This window comes from Ruditapes philippinarum, unplaced genomic scaffold (assembly GCF_026571515.1).
Source record: "Ruditapes philippinarum isolate M1 unplaced genomic scaffold, ASM2657151v2 ctg1003_1_1_1_1, whole genome shotgun sequence".
NCBI classification, from domain to species: Eukaryota; Metazoa; Mollusca; class Bivalvia; order Venerida; family Veneridae; genus Ruditapes; species Ruditapes philippinarum.
Genome location: NW_026854335.1, coordinates 44,007 through 64,996, shown reverse-complemented (window position 1 = coordinate 64,996; position 20,990 = coordinate 44,007). Strand labels below are relative to the sequence as shown.

The 20,990-nt window shown below is 35.6% G+C and overlaps 1 protein-coding gene across 2 annotated transcripts in view; it reads left to right on the top strand.

The window, feature by feature from the left end:
- The window catches only part of LOC132739850 (DNA-directed RNA polymerase III subunit RPC1-like), a 150,938-nt gene that overhangs the window by 94,265 nt on the left and 35,683 nt on the right, over window positions 1-20,990 (top strand). For both annotated transcript variants that reach the window (XM_060727664.1, XM_060727663.1), the window contains exon 9: window positions 7,593-7,744. In XM_060727664.1, coding sequence (XP_060583647.1) covers window positions 7,593-7,744 — 152 coding nt within the window. The remainder of the gene's footprint in view (window positions 1-7,592; window positions 7,745-20,990) is intronic.

Sequence of the window (20,990 nt, the reverse complement as noted above, 5' to 3'; positions counted from 1 at the left end):
TGAGCCAATTTCATCCAAACTTCACAGGAATGTTCCTTTGGTGGTCACCTTTAAAAATTGTTCAAAGAATTTAATTCCATGCAGAACTCTGGTTGCCATGGCAACCGATAGAAAAAAATTTAAAAAATCTTCTTTTAAAAAACCCAAAGAGGTAGAGCTTAGATATTTGGCATGAAACATCTTCTAGTGAGTGTCTATAAAGTTTTTTCAAATAAAAGCCCTGGGTTCAAAATTGGCCCCGCCCAGGGGGTCATTGTTTTTCCCTATATGCATATAGTAAAAACTTAAAAATCTTCTTTTAAAAAACCCAGAGAGGTAGAGCTTAGATATTTGGCATGAAACATCTTCTAGTGAGTGTCTATCAATTTGTTCAAAAAAAATTTCTGGGGTCAAAATTGGCCCCGCCCAGGGGGTCATTGTTTTTCCCTATATGCATATAGTAAAAACTTAAAAAATCTTCTTTTAAAGAACCCAAAGAGCTAGAGCTAAGATATTTAGCATGAAACATCTTCTAATGGATGTCTACCAAGTTTGTTCAAATAAAAGCCCTTGGCTTTAAACTGGCCCCACTCTGGGGGCCTATATACAGGTGAGCGACTTCAGGGCCATCATGGCCCTTTTGTTTAGTTTTAAAGGTATCTACCTCAAACTTCAAATACTTATTCCTTATCATCAATTACATTTTATGTGAAAAGGTTCATAACTCTTGAAGCAATATTTACAGATTTATCTCTCTTTGAACTTAAGATTTTCTTTAAGAAATATTACAACTTCTTTACTTTTTAAGTTATCTACTTCAAACTTCAAATATATATTTCTTATCATTACACACATGTTGTGTGACAAGGTTCATAACTCTAGCGTGACTATATCTAGAATTATTCCCCTTGATCTTGGAATTGATGTTAACAATGTTAACAATGTTATTTTTTTACTATAACTTAATACATAAATATACATAATTGATTTTTCTTACATAGTTTTGTCTTCCTTAATAATATCTGTCATATTTTGCGGTTCGGATCGGAATATTTGTCCAGAGGTGACCAGCCCATTGGGCGGTAACGAGGCTTGCAGTTACAACAGTTAAGAAACTTCTTGTTAAATCTTGTTCAAACATTTCTTTGTTTGCTTTTAGAAAAAGTAAAAAGTCAAGCATTGCCCCCACCCGGCAGTGGCTCTTGTTGAGTTTGGGCGTGATGATGAGATTAACACTGTTTTTAGCTCACCTGACCACGAAGTGGTAAAGATGAGGTATAGTGATGGGGCTATGTCCGGCGTGCGTCGTCGTGCGTCGTTCCTCGTCTACAATTGGGTTGTTAACAGTCTAGCAGTCACAGTTTTGATTGGATCATCATCAAACTTTGTTAGAATGTTTGTATCAATGAAATACAGATCGAGGTTTAAGATGGGTCATCTCCTGTCAAAAACTAGGTCACAGGAGCTAAAAATAGAAAAAGCTTGTTAACACTCTACTGGCTGCAGTTTTGATCCAAATATTCTGGAAATTTGTCAGGAAGGTTGTTTTAATGATTACAAGGTCAAGTTCGAAGATGGGTCATCTTTGGTCAAAAACTAGGTCACAAAAGCTAAAAATAGCAAAAGTTTGTTAACACTCGAGTTGCTGCAGTTTTGATCCAAATATTGTGGAAATTTGTCAGGAAGGTTGTTTTGATGATTTCTAAGTCAAGTTCGAAGATGGGTCATCTCCGCTCAAAAATTAGGTCACAGGAGTTAAAAGTAGAAAAAGCTTGTTAACATTCTAGTGGCTGCAGTTTTGATCCAAATATTTAAGAAATTTGTTAGGAAGGTTGTTTTGATGATTTCTAGGTCAAGTTCGAAGATGGGTTATCTCCGGTCAAAAACTAGGTCACAGGAGCTAAAAAAAGAAAAAGCTTGTTAACACTCTAGTGGCTGCAGTTTTGATCCAAATATTCTGGAAATTTGTCAGGAAGGTTGTTTTGATGATTTCTAGGTCAAGTTCGAAGATGGGTCATCTCCGGTCAAAAACTAGGTCACAGGAGCTAAAAATAGAAAAAGCTTGTTAACACTCTAGTGGCTGCAGTTTTGATCCAAATATTCTGGAAATTTGTCAGGAAGGTTGTTTTGATGATTTCTAGGTCAAGTTCGAAGATGGGTCATCTCCGGTCAAAAACTAGGTCACAGGAGCTAAAAATAGAAAAAGGTTGTTAACAATCTAGTGGCTGCAGTTTTGATTAAAATATTCTAGAAAATTGTCAAGAAGGTTGTTTTAAAGATTTCTAGGTCAAGTTTGAAGATGGGTCATCTGCGGTCAAAAACTAGGTCACAGGAGCTAAAAATAGAAAAAGCTTAACACTCTACTGGCTGCAGTTTTGATCCAAATATTCTGGAAATTTGTCAGGAAGGTTGTTTTGATGATTTCTAGGTCAAGTTCGAAGATGGGTCATCTCTAGTCAAAAACTAGGTCACAGGAGCTAAAAATAGAAAAAGTTTGTTTACACTCTACTGGCTGCAGTTTTGATCCAAATATCCTGGAAATTTGTCAGGAAGGTTGTTTTGATAATTTCTAGGTCAAGTTCAAAGATGGGTTATCTCTGGTCAAAAACTAGGTCACAGGAGCTAAAAATAGAAAAAGCTTGTTAACACTCTAGTAGCTTTTGATCCAGATATTCTGGAAATTTGTCAGGAAGGTTGTTTTGATGATTTCTAGATCAAGTTCAAAGATGTGTCATCTCCGGTCAAAAACTAGGTCACAGGAGGTAAAAATAGAAAAAGCTTGTTAATACTCAAGTGGCTACAGTTTTGATCCAAATATTCTGGAAATTTGTCAGGAAGGTTGTTTTGAGGATTTCTAGGTCAAGTTCGAAGATGGGTCATCTCCGGTTAAAAACTAGGTCACAAGAGCTAAAAATAGATAAAGCTTGTTAACACTCTACTGGCTGCAGTTTTGATTAAAATATTTTGGAAATTTGTCAGGAAGATTGTTTTGATGATTTCTAGGTCAAGTTCGAAGATTGGTCATCTCCGGTCAAAAACTAGGTCACAGAAGCTTAAAATAGAAAAATCTTTTTAACACTGTAGTGGCTCCAGTTTTGATCCAAATATTCAGGAAATTTGTCAGAAAGGTTGTTTTGATGATTTCTAGGTCAAGTTCGAATATGGGTCGTTTCCAGTCAAAAATTAGTTCGCATTGCCCAAATATGGAAAAGCTTTTTAAAAAAACACACTAGAAGTCACATTTTTGACTCAATTGTCATCAAACTTGGATGCTTGTCTTAGACATTGCTTGGATGCGGTTGATGGGTCAGGGGAGCGATCCAGGGCCATCATGGCCCTCTTGTATAACTTGTAGGATCTGACTTTTTAGGTTTTTGTGATGGCTTTTCGTCTGGCGTCCGTCCGTCGTCCGTCCGTCCGTAAACTTTTATTTTAAATGACATCTCCTCATAAACCACTAAGCCAATTTCATCCAAACTGCACAGGAATGTTCCTTTGGTGGTCACCTTTAAAAAATTGTTCAAAGAATTTAATTCCATGCAGAACTCTGGTTGCCATGGCAACCAAAAGAAAAATCTTTAAATATCTTCGCTAAAAAAAACCCAAGGGCTAGAGCTTAGATATTTGGCATGAAACATCTTCTAATGAGTGTCTACCAAGTTTGTTCATATAAAAGCCCTTGGGTCAAAATTGGCCCTGCCCCAGGGGGTCTTTGATTTTCCCTATATGCATATAGTAAAAACTTAAAAATCTTCTTTGAAAAAACCCAAATAGCTAGAGATTAGATATTAAGCATGTAGTAAAAACTTAAAATATCCTCATTTACAGAACCCAAAGAGCTAGAGCTAAGATATTTAGCATGAAACATCTTCTAGTGAGTGTCTACCAAGTTTGTTCAAATAAAAGCAAAGGGGTCAAAATTGGCCCCGCCCCAGGGGGTCTTTGATTTTCCCTATATGCATATAGTAAAAACTTAAAAAAATTTCTTTTAAAGAACCCAAAGAGCTAGAGCTAAGATATTTAGCATGAAACATCAGTGTTCTGCCAAGGATTCAAAAAAATAGGGACAAATGTCTTATTAAATGAAAAATATTGGGGACATTTTGAATATCAATAAGACATCAAAATTTTAAAGAAAAGATTACCTGATTTTATTTTGATGTTAATCTTCTTATGATGTTATAAACACTTTTTACATATGTACATCACCACTGCTTGTGGAAAACTGACTTAAGCATACTGTAAGTTTATTTAAATTCAACTGTTCAAACTGTAACTTGTGAATAACTGGAATTTTTATATGTTGAAATTAGAATTTTTGGATGTGAAAGCATTAGTCTTATTATGTTTAATGCACAATTTACGGGTCATATAATTATCCGTAGAGTAACTAAGCCATGTGAAATCATTTAACCATTTGTTTTGGAATGGACGTACAATAGATTTTCGTTTGATGTCAATGTTTTCTGAAGGCTTCAGGGTTGAAGGAGGCTCAGATGATGTGGACTGGTACAATACATTATTGTTTTTGTTTGACTTTCATTGTCATTGGGAATTGGGCTTTTTTTTTTTAAAAAAATTGAGTATTATTTTTGGTTTTTTCTCTGGCGTCTGCATTATTAACAACAGTAAAAGTAAAATATGTTTTCATTGGCTGTTCTATAATTATAAACCAATCAGAATCAATGTAAGATAACTTACGCGCACTTTGCTTAGGTTACCGTGTAATAATTTTAATGCCATGAGAATTGCCACCACTTTGTTGGATTCGTACTCAGAAATTTCGTACGCAACAATATTTGCACCACTGCATTTTAATATGCGACATTTGCAATTTTTTAGCGAGAATGTCGCGGATTCGCGGCCTTGGCAGAACACTGAAACATCTTCTAGTGAGTGTCTACCAAGTTTGTTCATATAAAAGCCCTTGGGTCAAAATTGGCCCCGCCCCAGGGGGTCTTTGATTTTCCCTATATGCATATAGTAAAAACTTAAAAATCTTCTTTGAAAAAACCCAAATAGCTAGAGTTTAGATATTAAGCATGTAGTAAAAACTTAAAATATCTTCTTTTACAGAACCCAAAGAGCTAGAGCTAAGATATTTAGCATGAAACATCTTCTAGTGAGTGTCTACCAAGTTTGTTCAAATGAAAGCCCTTGGGTTAAAATTGGCCCCGCCCCAGAGGGTCTTTGATTTTCCCTATATGCATATAGTAAAAACTTAAAAATCTTCTTTTAAAGAACCCAAAGAGCTAGAGCTAAGATATTTAGCATGAAACATCTTCTAATGAGTGTCTACCAAGTTTGTTCAAATAAAAGCCCTGGGGTCAAAATTGCCCTGGGGTCAAAATTGGCCCCGTCCCAGGGGGTCTTTAATTTCCTTATATGCATATAGTAAAAACTTAAAAATATTCTTTGAAAAAACCCAAATAGCTGAGTTTAGATATTTCGCATGAAACATCTTCTAATGAATGTCTACCAAGTTTGTTCAAATAAAAGCCCTTGGGACAAAATTGGCCCTGCCCCAGAGGGTCTTTGATTTTCCCTATATGTATAATTATAGTAAAAACTTAAAAATCTTCTTTTAAAAAACCCAGATAGCTAGAGTTTAGATATTTAGCATGAAACATCTTCTAATGAGTGTCTACAATGTTTGTTCAAATAAAAGCCTTGGGGTCAAAATTGGCCCCGCCCCAGGGGGTCATTGATTTTCCTATATGCATATAGTAAAAACTTAAAAAGTCCTCTTTTAAAAAAATCAAAGAGCTAGAGCTAAGATATTTAGCATGAAACATGTTCTAATTGGTGTCTACCAAGTTTGTTCAAATAAAAGCCCTGGGGTCAAAATTGGCCCGCCCCGGGGGTCATTGATTTTCCTTCTATGTATATAGCAAAAACTTAAAAAATCTTCTTTTAAAGAACTCAAAGAGCTAGAGCTCAGATATTTAGCATGAAACATGTTCTAATTGATGTCTACCAAGTTTGTTCAAATAAAAGCCCTGGGGTCAAAATTGGCCCCTCCCCGGGGGTCATTGATTTTCCTTCTATTTATATAGCAAAAACTTAAAAAATCTTCTTTGAAAAAACCCAAATAGCTGGAGTTAAGATATGAAGCATGAAACATCTTCTGGTGAGTGTCTACAAAGTTTGTTCAAATAAAAGCCCTGGAGTCAAAATTGGCCCGCCCCGGGTGTTATTGATTTTCCTTATATTTGTATAGCAAAAAGTTAAAAATCTTCTTTGAAAAAACACAAATAGCTAGAGTTTAGATATTAAGCATGAAACATCTTCTAGTAATTGTCTACAAAGTTTGTTCAAATAAAAGCCCTGGGGTCAAAATTGGCCCCGCCCCAGGGGTGTCATTGGTTTTCACTATTTGTGTATAGTAAAAACTTAAAAATCTTCTTTTAAAAAAACCCAATGAGCTAGAACTTAGATGTTTAGCATGAAACATCTTCTTATGGGTGTCTACCAAGTTTGTTCAAATAAAAGCCCTTGGGTTAAAATTGGCCCTTCCAGGGGGGGCGGAAGGAGGGGGGTAGATTGTTGTTTTTCATTATATGTGTGTAGTAAAAACTTAACATCGTGAAACATCTTCTAATGGGTGTCTTCCAAGTTTGTTTAAATAAAAGCCCTAGGATTTAAACTGGTCCCGCTCCGGGTGCCTTTATACAGGTGAGCGACCTCAGGGCCATCATGGCCCAGGGCCATGATGGCCCTCTTGTTATATTTTTTATAGTTTTAGTTTTTGTATTTTCTGATCGGAGATCAGTAAATACAAAGCGGACATTCAATCTCTGATACAGATTTTCGTGACAAACCTAACAAGAAATAGTTCTCAAAACAGCTTAAAACTAGCGATTTAAAAGAAAGAAATATTATTATTTTGTTACAAGTATCCAACAAATTACAACGCATTCAAAGTTTAAAAGTTGCGTTGGCTTATAGAATTGTCAATAAATGCACAATCACAAATTACGCGGATGAATATGATTTTAATCAATGAAAATGCTATTTTTAGCAATGTCAATTACCGAATACTACACAAATAAATCTGACTACCGAGTAGTGGAATATATAGATTCTACATGTCCGATTGTTTGGACAAGAAGATTTTCGCTAAATTATTTACTTTAATTGTAAACACCAGGTTTATCCTGAACAAAATACCTCGAAATTAATAAGGATTGCAAACCGGAAATGCAATGGAAGTTTTAAATTTAGAATGACTTGATTTTATTCAGGCACTGTTTGTATAACATCTCCGTGGTGCAGTGGTAACGCGCTCGTTTTATGTTTGAGAGGTCTGGAGTTCAAATCCCAGTCGAGGCAACTTTTTTTAAAATTCTTTTTTAAGTGTCTTTGTTCAAGAAGTAGCCATGATATGCAAGTATAAAAGTGTGGCTGTCATAAAGAATGAACATAAATGATTTTTTGATGCAACTCTAGTTATGCAAAATTCCGTATGTATCAAACTCTGGTCGCTTGCAAGGTAAAAATAAACTAATACAGGAAAATACATACATATATACAGTACAATTTAGATTACAAAGATCAGATAATACCACAGAGCTTGCTGCCCTTTGATTTTGTTTTTTTTTATTCGATTTTAGGTAGCTGTCCCTATACATGTTGCCAAGGTCATGACCTATCCAGAGAAGGTTAACGATGCTAACATAGAACTGATGAGAAAATTAATAGTGAATGGATGCGATGTTCACCCTGGTGCAAACTTTATACAACAAAGACATACAAAGATTAAAAGGTATAAGACGGACATGTTCTCTTATTCTTACTGGTATATTAATCTAAATTCACAGCAAAAAGGAGTGTTTACTGAAATTGTCTAGTTTCTATTTTCTTGTTTTATACATTTATTTATTTAATTAAGTAAATAATGTCATAATTTTTGTGTCGCCTTGAAAAAGGCGACATATAGGTGTTACTTTTGTCGGCTTCGGCGTCGTTGTCTGCGTCGTTGTCGGTGACGGCGTCCCCTTAACCCTTTACACCACAGATACGCGAATCTACTAATTATCCATTCCCCCATAGATACGGGGGAATCACCGCACTCGTCTTATCTCCATGTATACTCGAATCACCGCAACTGTCTTATCTCCATACATACTCGAATCAACGCAAGCAAGTTTAAATGCAATTTATAAATAAAGTATAAATGCGAGAAATCCCATAAAATCATTTATGTAAACTTTAATCAAAGTTCAACTGATTGCCGATGTAAAATTTTGTGGTTTATATTGAAAATTTCTGGACAGGTAGAGTTTAAATCACCATGCGTTTACTACAGATTTGCTGGTAAATCTTATGACCTTGACCACGGAAAAGTACTGGGAGATTTTCCCCAGCGGAGATAAATATAGCTTGGCATGCCCCAGTTACATGACAAATTCAATATTTTTAGCATATTTATATTTAGAAAGAAGAATTGATTATGTAATCACCAAAATGTGTAGATCAAGGGGTATTTTACATGTTAACAGTTGGACATGCTTTGTGCTATTTAATTTTAAAAAGTTTGTTGATAGAAAAGAAAAAAGGATTAAACATTAGTTTTGTGTAAATGTGTTAACAGTTTTGATTTTATGTAAGTGCAAATTAATTAACCAATAAAATCACGGAGAACGGTATATCACGCTGTGCAATGGAATTTATGCAAATTAGCGAGGGGCCATTTAATTAGTTGACTCGTGGTACATTGTTTATTCAGTATCGCACAGCTGTCAAAACAAAGCAATCAAGGCTGATTGTCAGCATTATTTTAAGATTTTATATAATATATATACATGAATTATTAAATAAATAAGCATTAAAAATATTACATTCATACATGAAAACAGAAATAAAAGATAGTAGTACTATTGTGTTTTTGCCTTTTTATCTTCAAAGCCCCTGACTTTATAGATCTTTAACCCTAAAACATTATATGCCAGCCCTTTTCTAAAATTACATTTAAAAAGTCCTTTTTACACCAACCATCTATTTTTAGCTCACCTGACCTCGAAGTGGTCAAGGTGAGGTATAGTGATAGGGCTATGTCTGGCGTGCGTCGTCGTGCGTCTTGCGTTGTGCGTCTTTTGTCGTCAACAATTGGGTTGTTAACAGTCTAGCAGTCACAGTTTTGATTGGATCATTGTCAAACTTTGTCAGAATGTTTGTCTCAATGAAATACAGATCGAGTTCGAGGATGGGTCATCTCCGGTCAAAAACTAGGTCACAGGAGCTAAAAATAGAAAAAGCTTGTTAACATGCACTCTACTGGCTGCAATTTTCATCCAAATATTCTGGAAATTTGTGAGGAAGGTTGTTTTAATGATTTCTAGGTCATGTTCGAAGATATATATAGGTCAAGTTCGAAGATGGGTCATCTTCGGTCAAAAACTAGGTCACAGGAGCTAAAAATAGCAAAAGCTTGTTAACACTCTAGTGGCTGCAGTTTTGATCCAAATATTCTGGAAATTTGTCCGAAAGGTTGTTTGAATGATTTCTAGGTCAAGTTCGAAGATGGGTCATCTCAGGTCAAAAACTAGGTCACAGGAGCTAAAAATAGAAAAAGCTTGTTAACACTCCAGTGGCTGCAGTTTTCATCCAAATATTCTGGAAATTTGTCAGGAAGGTTGTTTTGATGATTTCTAGGTCAAGTTCAAAGATGGGTCATATCAGTTCAAAACCTAGGTCACAGGAGCTAAAAAAAGAAAAAGCTTGTTAACACTCTAGTGGCTGCAGTTTTGATCCAAATATTCTGAAAATTTGTCAGGAAGGTTGTTTTAATGATTTCTAGTTCAAATTCGAAGATGGGTCATCTGCGGTCAAAAACTAGGTCACAGGAGCTAAAATTAGAAAAAGCATGTTAGCACTCTAGTGGCTGCAGTTTCCAAATATTCTGGAAATTTGTCAGGAAGGTTATTTTGATGATTTCTAGGTCAAGTTAGAAGATGGGTCATCTCCGGTCAAAAATTAGGTCACAGGAGCTAAAAATAGAAAAAGTTTGTAAACACTCTAGTGGCTGCAGTTTTGATCCAAATATCCTGGAAATTTGTCAGGAAGGTTGGTTTGATAATTTCTAGGTCAAGTTCGAAGATGGTTCATCTGCGGTCAAAAATTAGGTCACAGGAGCTAAAATATAGAAAAAGCTTGTTAACACTCTACTGGCTGCAGTTTTGATCCAGATATTCTAGAAATTTGTCAGGAAGGTTGTTTTGATGTTTACTAGATCAACTTCAAAGATGGGTCATCTCCGGTCAAAAACTAGGTCACAGGAGCTAAAAATAGATAAAGATTGTTAACACTCCACTGGCTGCAATTTTGATTAAAATATTCTGGAAATTTGTCAGGAAGGTTGTTTTGATGATTTCTAGGTCAAGTTAGAAGATGGGTCATCTCCGGTCAAAAACTAGGTCACAGGAACTAAAAATAGAAAAAGCTTGTTAACACTCTACTGGCTCCAGTTTTGATAGAGGATATTTGTTTAGTTCAGTGTAAGATCGGAATATATTTCACTGAGTTAGCACCAAAAGGTATATGAGAGGATATCTGTTTAGTTCAGTGTAAGATCGGAATATATTTCACTGAGTTAGCACCAAAAGGTATATTTCATGAGTGGCGCACCCACGAGTGAAATATGAACTTTTGGTGTTCACAAGGTGAAATATATTTCGATCTTACACTAAACTAAACAAATTTTCTTTTTATTATATGCAAAGAAACGTTTTAAAAAGACATCAAACCTAATGTTGAATGAAAAGCGCGCCAAATAATAATATGAAGTGACGTCGTTTACGACGTCACGTCATTAAGTTGGTATGCAGTACAGTGCACGCTGTTATTTCACTGAAACAACTTAAGGGAACAGTGAAATTATCAAAGTGGTAATTTCACTGTTTCAAACAGTGAAATTACCAGTTTTATATCACTGATATATTTCTATAAACCACCGAAAAGCATGTAATAAATCCAAATATTCAGGAAATTAGTCAGAAAGGTTGTTTTGATGATTTGTAGGTCAAGTTCGAATATGGGTCGTCTGCAGTCAAAAATTGCATTGCTCAAATATGGAAAACCCTTTTAACACACTAGAGGTCACATTTTTGACTCAATTGTCATTAAACTTGGCTAGGATGCTTGTCTAAGACATTGCTTGGATGCGGTTGATGGGTCAGGGGAGCGATCCAGGGCCATCATGGCCCTCTTGTTTTTAAATAGAATTTCATTATAAAAGTGCAAAAAATAATTTAATTATCTGAAATGTAGCTAAATCATTGTAAATTAGTAAACTGTTTGGTTTAAAGCCTCATATCTCTAGAAATATTTTTCACACTTTCATGAAAAATACACCATTAGAAAGATAATTCAATTTAGAAAATACTTTATATTGGTCACTAATTGTTTACTACAAGATTTAATTAAGTAATACTGGGTTAAATAACACTGATGTAGATGTTTGTATTTTTCCCAATAACCTGTATGGGGATAGTGTACAGTACACTGATAAGAGTGTATTGGTTATCAGTAATCAATAGTGATAAGGTAGTATGGACATGATAAGGGCAATTAAGTTAAATGTGTATGGGGTAAAGGGTTAAGCTTGTCCAGAGCATAAGTAAGTCATTATAAGTCGGATTGACTTCAAACTTGGTATGCATGCTTCTTATAATGACCGAAAGTGCAGTGCACAAGAACCGGTACTCTGCATTTATTATTTTTTGAGTTATTGCCCTTTGTTAATTTTCATACTTTTTTTTTGTCCAGGCCATTTCTCCTAAAGTATAAAAGCTATGGACATGAAACTTCATAGGATGATAGATCTCATTAAGAAGAAGTGCAGTGCACAAGAACTGGTACTTTGCATTTCTTATTTTTTGAGTCATTGCCCTTTGTAAATTTTCATACTTTATTTTTGTCCTGGCCATTTCTCCTAAAGTATAAAAGCTATGGACATGAAACTTCATAGGATGATAGATCTCATTCAGGAGTAGTGAAGTGCATAAGAACCGGTACTCTGCACCTATTATTTTTTGAGTTATTGCTTTTTGTTAATTTTCATATTTTATTTTTGTCCAGGCCATTTCTCCTAAAGTATAAAAGCTATGGACATGAAACTTCATAGGATGATAGATCTCATTAAGAAGAAGTGCAATGCACAAGTACCGGTACTCTGCATTTCTTATTTTTTGAGTTATTGCCCTTTGTTAATTTTCATCCTTTTTTTTGTCCAGGCCATTTCTCCTTAAGTATAAAAGCTATGGTCTTTAAACTTCAAAGGATGATAGATCTTATTAAGAAAAAGTGAAGTGTATAAGAACCGGTACTCTGCACTTCTTATTTTTGAGTTATTACCCTTTCTTAATTTTCATACTTTATTTTTGTCCAGGCCATTTCTCATAAATTATAAAAGCTATAGACTTGAAACTTCATAGGATGATAGATCTTATTGATAAGAAGTGCAGTGCACAGAAACTGCTGCTCTGCATGTTTTATTATGCTCCCCGAAAAATTTCGGGGGAGCATATAGTCTGCGCCTTGTCTGTCTGTCTGTCCGTCTATCCGTCCGTTTTCTTGTCCGGAGCATAACTTGAAAACCCTTGGAGATAATTTGTTTAAACTTCATACAGTGGTAGAGGGCATTGAGGGGGAGTGCAGTGTCAAAGAATCATAACTCTATTTTGCCCGGTTTTTGAATTATCTCCCCTTATAGAAAAATCTTGTCCGGGCCATAACTCTAAAACTATAAGAGATATCAACATGAAACTTTGTAGGTGAATAGATCACAATGGGTAGATGTGCAGTGCATAAGCATGGTTCGCACGGGCCTTGAAAAGTCCTTGAATTTGGTTTCAACCTTGAAAAGTCCTTGAATTCAGGGTTGCCTTGAAAAAACACTAAAATTGTCCTTGAATTTCAGTAAACCCCCTTGAATTTCGGTAAAATGCCTTGAAAATCCAAAAGGGTATAAAACCTGTCGCTGTAAAGGTCAGACAAATTTTCCGCTACAAATCGGACATGTGAACGAAGGCAGCCCGATCGAGTGCGCCCATTTGGATCTGTTTTAGTAGTGTTTAGCCAGCGTTACGGTTTTGGCACCGATTTTAACAAGCACTTGTGTATGACGTCATCGCAAATTGTGTACAAAATGTCAGCTTCCATTGCGAAGTAAAAAATGGGAAAATGCACTAAGAAATGTACGTTTCAGCTCAAATGGCTTCAACAATACAGTTGGGTAAAACAAGTTATACAAGACCCACGAAAAGCACAATGTACCATGTGTATGAAAACCATCGATTTGTCGCAAATGGGAGAGAGTGCATTAACATCGCCTGCGAGGGGTGCAAAGCACCTAAAAAATCTAGACATCAAGTCGTCATTGACGAAGTGTGGCCTTGCATTTGTCAGACAGGAAGGAACTATAAATGTCAAAACTGAAAATTGCAGTAGATCTGATTCAAGTAATAACATTGTGCCATCCCAATCCACAACGGAAACTGTGCATGACATGACAATACCACCCCACCCACTTCTAGTAATCATTGATTTGTGACTGAATCAAACATTCTAAGAAAGGGCTTCAAAGAAAAGAAACTGGAAGTTGAGGAAATTGGAAGAGAAATCCAAAAAAGAAAGGAAAAACTAGATAGAGTTGTGTGAATTTACTCAATCACCTATATGTTACAGTTTTGGTGTTCATATATTCTACTGACTGTGCTGATTTTCTAAATATAGTCACTGTTTTGCAATTCTAGTCATTTGAACCTTAAATTGAAATACACATGTTTTATTTACATGTTTTATATCACAGATATGGTTGTAAAAGTATAATTTTAAATAAGATCAATTGCAATAAAAATGTATATCACAGATATGGTTGTTAAAGTATAATTTTAAATAAGATCAATCGGGAAAAAAATTCCTTGAAAATGACAATTTTACCTTGAAAAGTCCTTGAAAAGTCCTTGAATTTTGATTTGAGAATTTGGTATGAACCATGATAAGACCAATAACTCTTTTTGTCTTAATTTTGGAGTTATTGCCCTTTGTTAATTTCAACACTTTGAACTTTCTCTGGAACATAACTCTAAAACTATAAGAGATATCAAGATGAAACATTGTAGGTAGATAGATCTCATTGAGTAGAAGTGCAGTGCAAAAGAACCATAACTCTGTTAAGCCTCATTTTTGAATTATCTCCCCTTATAGAAAAATCTGTCCGGGGCATAACTCTAAAACTATAAGAGATATCAACATGAAATTTTGTAGGTGAATAGATCTCAATGGGTAGATGTGCAGTGCATAAGAACAATAACTCTTTTTGTCCTAATTTTAGAGTTATTGCCCTTTGTTAATTTTAACACTGAACTTTGTCCGGAACATAACTCTAAAATTATAAGAGATATCAAGATGAAACATTGTAGGTAGATAGATCTCATTGAGTAGAAGTGCAGTGCAAAAAAAACATAACTCTGTTAAGCCTCATTTTTGAATTATCTCCCCTTTTAGAAAAATCTTGTACTGGACATAGCTGTAAAACTATAAGAGATATCAACATGAAACTTTGTAGGTAGATGTATCTCAATTGGTAGATGTGCAGTGCACGAGAATCATAACTCTGCCTTGCCTAATTCTGGAGTTATTGCCATTTGTTTATTTTTACTTTTTGACTTTGTCCGGAACATAACTCGGAAACCATAAGAGATATCAACAAGAAACTTTGTAAGTTGATAGATAACAGTGATTAGAAGTGCAGTGGAAAGAACAGTAACTCTGCCTTTCCTAATTTTGGAATTATTGCACTTTGAACTTTTTCCAGGGACATAACTCTGAAACCACAAGAGGTGTACTTTCCTGTGTCCAAAACCTATTCGGGGAGCATCACCCGGCTCAAACTGGGCTCTTGTTTTTTGAGTTATTGCCCTTTGTTAATTTTCATACCTCATTTTTGTCCTGGCCATTTCTCCTATACTATATTGTTCACAAGGCGACACATCCGACTCGCGGGGTTCTAGTTCTCTCATGTATGTGTTAGTGTTAAAAAAAATCTAGGAAATAGTGTGTTCAACTATGAATGCCAATAATTTCCTGACATACAATGTTATGAATGCAAAATGCATAGTGCAGCTTAACCTAACAAGTATATTCAAATATAATACAAGTACATTGAACCAAATACACAATACTGTAGTAAATAATTACTGGTTGTGACATAATTTCTAAGTAAAATACATAATACATATGTAAATTTGTTATTAATGCATTTTTAGCTCGACTTTTTTTGAAGAGCTATTGTTAGTCACCTCGTCATTGCCTTTGCCATCCACAAACTTGTACTTTGGTCATAACTTTTCATGCCACTGCATATAGCAATTCACCTGTGTGTGCATGTGTGTGTGCTTGTGTGTGTGTGTTATAGTTTTTATAGTGAGCTTAACAAATCTTTTAGTCTAATTTCAACCAAATTAGGCAGGATTGTTCCTCGGGTAAAGGGCTTCCAAAGTTGTTCAAAGAATTTGATTCCATGATGAAATCTGGTTGCCATGGCAAACAAAAGGAATGATTTTAAAAATGTTCATGCAACTAGAGCATAGATATTTTGCATTAGGCATTGTCTGGCAGACCTCTACCAAGATTGTTGAAATTAAAGCCCTGGGGTAAAAATTTGCCCCTCGCCAGGGGTCATTGATTTTCACTTTGTATATAAAGTAAAAAAAAATTTAAAAATCTTCTTGTCTGAAGGTACAAGGCTTAGAGCTTGGATATTTTTGTATATAATATCATCTATAGATATTTTGCATGAAAGATTGTGTAGTGGACCTGACTAAGATAGTTCAAATCATGTGCATGGTGTCAAAATTGGCTCTGTCCCGGGGGTCATTGATTTTTAGCTCACCTTGCACATAGTGCAGGTGAGCTTTTAGGATGGCCAATCAAATGCGTCCGTCGCCCGGATGTCAGGGAAAGTCCTGGAAATAAGGTGTCTGTCCCGGAGGTGTCCCGGAGATGTTTTATGTCCTGGTAAAAAAAAAATCTAAAATAATTTACTTTGAAGCAAGAAATTTTACATTTTTGGCCGGGTTGCACTGGTGCAAACCCGGGTTATAGTATGGTGAATGTTGGGCGGCGGGCTGGCGGGCGGGCTGGGAAAAAACTTTTGTAACAGTTTTCTCAGCAACTACTTATCACAGCCTTTTGATATTTGGTGTACAGCATCAACGCATGGTCCCATACTGTGGGATTCGATTTCAGGTCTGTCGCTCATCTACTTCCTGTTTGCTGACCTAGTTTAATTTTCAGCATTAATGGTCAATGGTAGGAAATTTTTGTAACAGTTTCCTCAGCAACTACTTATCACAGCCTTTGATATTTGGTATACAGTATCAACACATGGTCCCATACAGTGGGATTTTATTTCAGGTCTGTCGCTCATCTACTTCCTGTTTGTTGACCTAGTTTAATTTTCAGCATTAATGGTCAATAGAAGGACATTTTCGTAACAGTTTTCTCAGCAGCTACTTATCACAGCCTTTTGATATTTGGTATACAGCATCAACACATGGTCCCATACTGTGGGATTCGATTTCAGGTCTGTCGCTCATCTACTTCCTGTTTGCTGACCTAGTTAAATTTTCAGCATTAATGGTCCATAGTAGGAAATTTTTGTAACAGTTTTCTCAGCAACTACTTATCACAGCCTTTTGATATTTGGTATACAGCATCAACACATGGTCTCATACTGTAGGATTAGATTTCAGGTCTGTCGCTCATCCACTTCCTGTTTGCTGACTTAGTTAAATTTTCTACATTTATGGTCAATGGTAGGAAATTTTCGTAACAGTATTCTTGGCAACTACTTATCACAGCCTTTTGATATTTGATATACAGCATTATCACGTGGTCCCATACTGTGGGATTTGATTTCAGGTCTGTTGCTCATCCACTTCCTCTTTGCCGACTTAGTTAAATTTTGACATAATTAATGATCAACAGATAGTAGGAAATTTTCATAAAAGTTTTTGTCAGCAACTACTTACCACAGCTTGTTGATATGTGGTTCACAGCATTGTCATGTGGTCCCATATTGTGGGATTCCATTTCAGGTCTGATGCTCATTCTTTTTCGGTTTACCAACTAAGTTAAATTTTCAACATCAATGGTCAAGAGAGTGGTAGAAAATTTAAGTAACATCACAGCCTCATGATATTTTGTATACATATGCAACCCAGCCTTTTCTGTCTTTGACCCATTTTTAGCTCACCTGTCACAAAGTGACAGGGTGAGCTTTTGTGATCGCTTTTCGTCCGTCGTCCGTCCGTCCGTCGTCCGTCTGTCGTCCGTCGTCCGTCCGTAAACTTTTACTTTAAATGACATCTCCTCATAAACCACTAAGCCAATTTCATCCAAACTTCACAGGAATGTTCCTTTGGTGGTCACCTTTAAAAATTGTTCAAAGAATTTAATTCCATGCAGAACTCTGGTTGCCATGGCAACCAAAAGAAAAAAACTTTAAATATCTTCTTTTAAAAAATCCAAAGAGCTAGAGCTTAGATATTTGGCATGAAACATCTTCTAGTGAGTGTCTACCAAGTTTGTTCAAATAAAAGCCCTGGGGTCAAAATTGGCCACGCCCCAGGGGGTCATTGATTTTCCCTATATGCATATAGTAAAAACTTAAAAAATCTTCTTTTAAAGAACCCATAGAGCTAGAGCTAAGATATTTAGCATGAAACATCTTCTAATGGGTGTCTACCAAGTTTGTTCTAATAAAAGCCCTGGGGTCAAAATTGGCCCCGTCCCGGGGGGTCATTGATTTTCCCTATATGCATATAGTAAAATCTTAAAAAATCTTCTTTTAAAGAACCCAAAGAGCTAGAGCTAAGATATTTAGCGTGACACATGTTCTAATGGGTGTCTACAAAGTTTGTTCAAATAAAAGCTCTGGGGTCAAAATTGGCCCCGCCCCGGGGGTCATTGATTTTCCTTATATGTGTATAGCAAAAACTTAAAAAATCTTCTTTGAAAAAACCCAAATAGCTAGAGTTTAGATATTAAGCATGAAACATCTTCTAGTGAGTGTCTACCAAGTTTGTTCAAATAAAAGCCCTGGGGTCAAAATTGGCCCTGCCCCAGGGGGTCATTGATTTTCCCTATATGCATATAGTAAAAACTTAAAAAGTCTTCTTTTAAAGAACCCAAAGAGCTAGAGCTAAGATATTTAGCATGAAACATGTTCTAATGGGTGTCTACAAAGTTTGTTCAAATAAAAGCCCTAGGGTCAAAATTGGCCCCGCCCCGGAGGTTATAATTTTCCTTATATGTGTATGGCAAAAACTTAAAAATCTTCTTTGAAAAAACCCAAATAGCTAGAGTTTAGATATTAAGAATGAAACATCTTCTAGTAAGTGTCTACAAAGTTTGTTCAAATAAAAGCCCTGGGGTTAAAACTGGCCCCGCCCCAGAGGTGTCATTGTTTTTAACTATATGTGTATAGTAAAAATTTAAAAAATCTTCTTTTCAAAAACCCAATGAGCTAGAGGTTAGATTTTAAGCAGGAAACATCTTTTTGTTGGTGTCTACCAAGTTTGTCCAAATAAAAGCCCTTGGGTTTAAATTGGCCGTGTCAAAGGGGGGGGGGGGGCGGAGGTCATTGTTTTTCATTATATGTGTGTAGTAAAAACTTAACATCATGAAACATCTTCTAATGGGTGTCTTCCAAGTTTGCTCAAATAAAAGCCCTGGGGTTTAAATTGGCCCCGCTCCGGGGGCCTATATACAGGTGAGCGACCTCAGGGCCATCATGGCCCTCTTGTTATATAATTTTATTGTCAAGTTTTTATAAACAAGTCTAGAACGCTAATAACGAACGATTATCCCCTTGTAGTATGACAAAATGGCGGCCTTGCACAAGAAAATTGAGAAATTTTGTAACATAAACTCGTATTTCAAAACAAAGAAGTGAAGATGAATACAATTATCGGTGTGCTTTGTTGCAACAGGTATTTTGTTAATTATTTATGAAGTATTTAGGCATGACATTCAGTATTTATGTAAATATCACCTCCCGTGTTATGATTTCTAAAATTATACATATACACATGTGTTATTGACCTCAATAAATGTAAGTGAAAATGGAACAATAATTATGGTAATTATCCATGGTGCTAGAAATACTTAATTATCTTTATCATATTGTTAACTAAGCAAGAAGCTTATAATTTAAAAATTACCTAACAGTTATCAATTTAAACTTGAAAATCTACTCAAAATGACTTCCCAAACAGTAATTTTTAAAACATGAAAATGATTCATGTAGAAAAATAACACAAGAAAAAACTGATCTGACTTATGAAAATTTTGGCCAAACAGTCTGCCACGTGAAATTCTGACCTTCCTGAGATCCCTGCTGTTTGTTGTTGTTTTTTTTTAATCACATTTTACAAGATTTAATTTTACAATTAAACCTGTGTATAGAGCCACTCATGTCAACAGGAAGAAGTTTTTGTAGAAAGGCTGTCCTAATATGATAAACCACAGATGCTTGGGGGTTAGATCCTGCCCCCAACATGATACCCCTGAGTAAACACTATCAAAAAATATTTTAATATTTAAACACTAATGGGATATCTGTTACGACAATAATACTGGTTTTCGAAAAAAATTTACATAATTATATGCAAAAAAAATACTGTTTACCATCATGTATTGAGACTTGATTCCGGCAGGCAGGCGAATTGGTTGGGCCATTTTTGGTAACAGTTTTCTCAGCAACTATTTATCAGGGCCTCATAATATTTAGTATAAAGTATTAACACATTGTCCCATACCAAGGGATTCGATTTCAGGTCTGTCACTCATCCACTTCATGTTTACTGACTTAGTTAAATTCATAATAATGGTCAATGGTAGGAATTTTTCGTAACAATTTTCTCAGCAACTACTTATCACAGCCTCTTGATATTTGGTATACAGCATCAACTGTATAATGTAGTCACATACAATGGGATATGATTTCAGGTACATGTATGTGGGTCATCCACTTCCCGTTTGCTGACTTAGTTAAATTTTCAGCATTAATTGTAAATTGAAGGAAATTTTTGTAACAGTTTTCTCAGCAACTACATATCACAACCTCTTGATATTTGGTATTGTGACTGCATTAACATGTGGTCCCAAGTTCAGGTCTATCGCTTATCCACTTCCTGTTCACCAAATTAGTTAAATGTTCGACATTAATGGTCGGTAGTACATTTTTGTAACATCACAGCCTCATGAGTCATGTTATTTGGTATACAAATGCAACCCAGCCATTTTTGTCTTTGACCAATTTTTCGTCTTGTTAATTATGATGTCATTGTTAAAATTTTCATGATGTAAACACACTACAGGGAGTGTATTTTTTAGCAACCTATACTTTAAAGAAAAGAAAAAAAGAGGTATTTCTATACACATGTTAGCATTCCTGTTGCTGTTGGCCAAAAATACTTTACATTTGACACTAACCTTTAAATGACATTAAAGAATTTTATAAACCTGTTGCTTGTTTTAAAAAAGAAAAATACTTTTAAGATCTATTCCTTAAGGTGAGCGATATAGAGCCATCATGGCCCTCTTGTCATTATGTCTTTTCTGATAAAAAACTGAGAGCTATGATATCATCTATATGTCGTTGACTTCAAACCACTTGCCCCTCACCGCTGTGGGTTGGAATCCTGATAGGGAATTTGGATTCTATCATGTGAGGAAGCTATCCAGCTAGCTTACGGAATGTCTGTGGTTCTACTCGGGTGCCCGTTCATGCCTGAAATAATGCAAGGAAGGGCACCTGAGGTCGGAAAGGTTGTTTGTATGATTTCTAGCTCAAGTTCAAGTATAGTTCATCTGTGGTCAAAAACTAGGTTACACAGCCCAGAAATGGAAGAACCATGCTAACATGTAGAGGATACTGTTTAGCTCCAAATATCCTGGAAATTAGTCAGAAATGGTGTTTAGATGGTTTGTATGTCATGTTC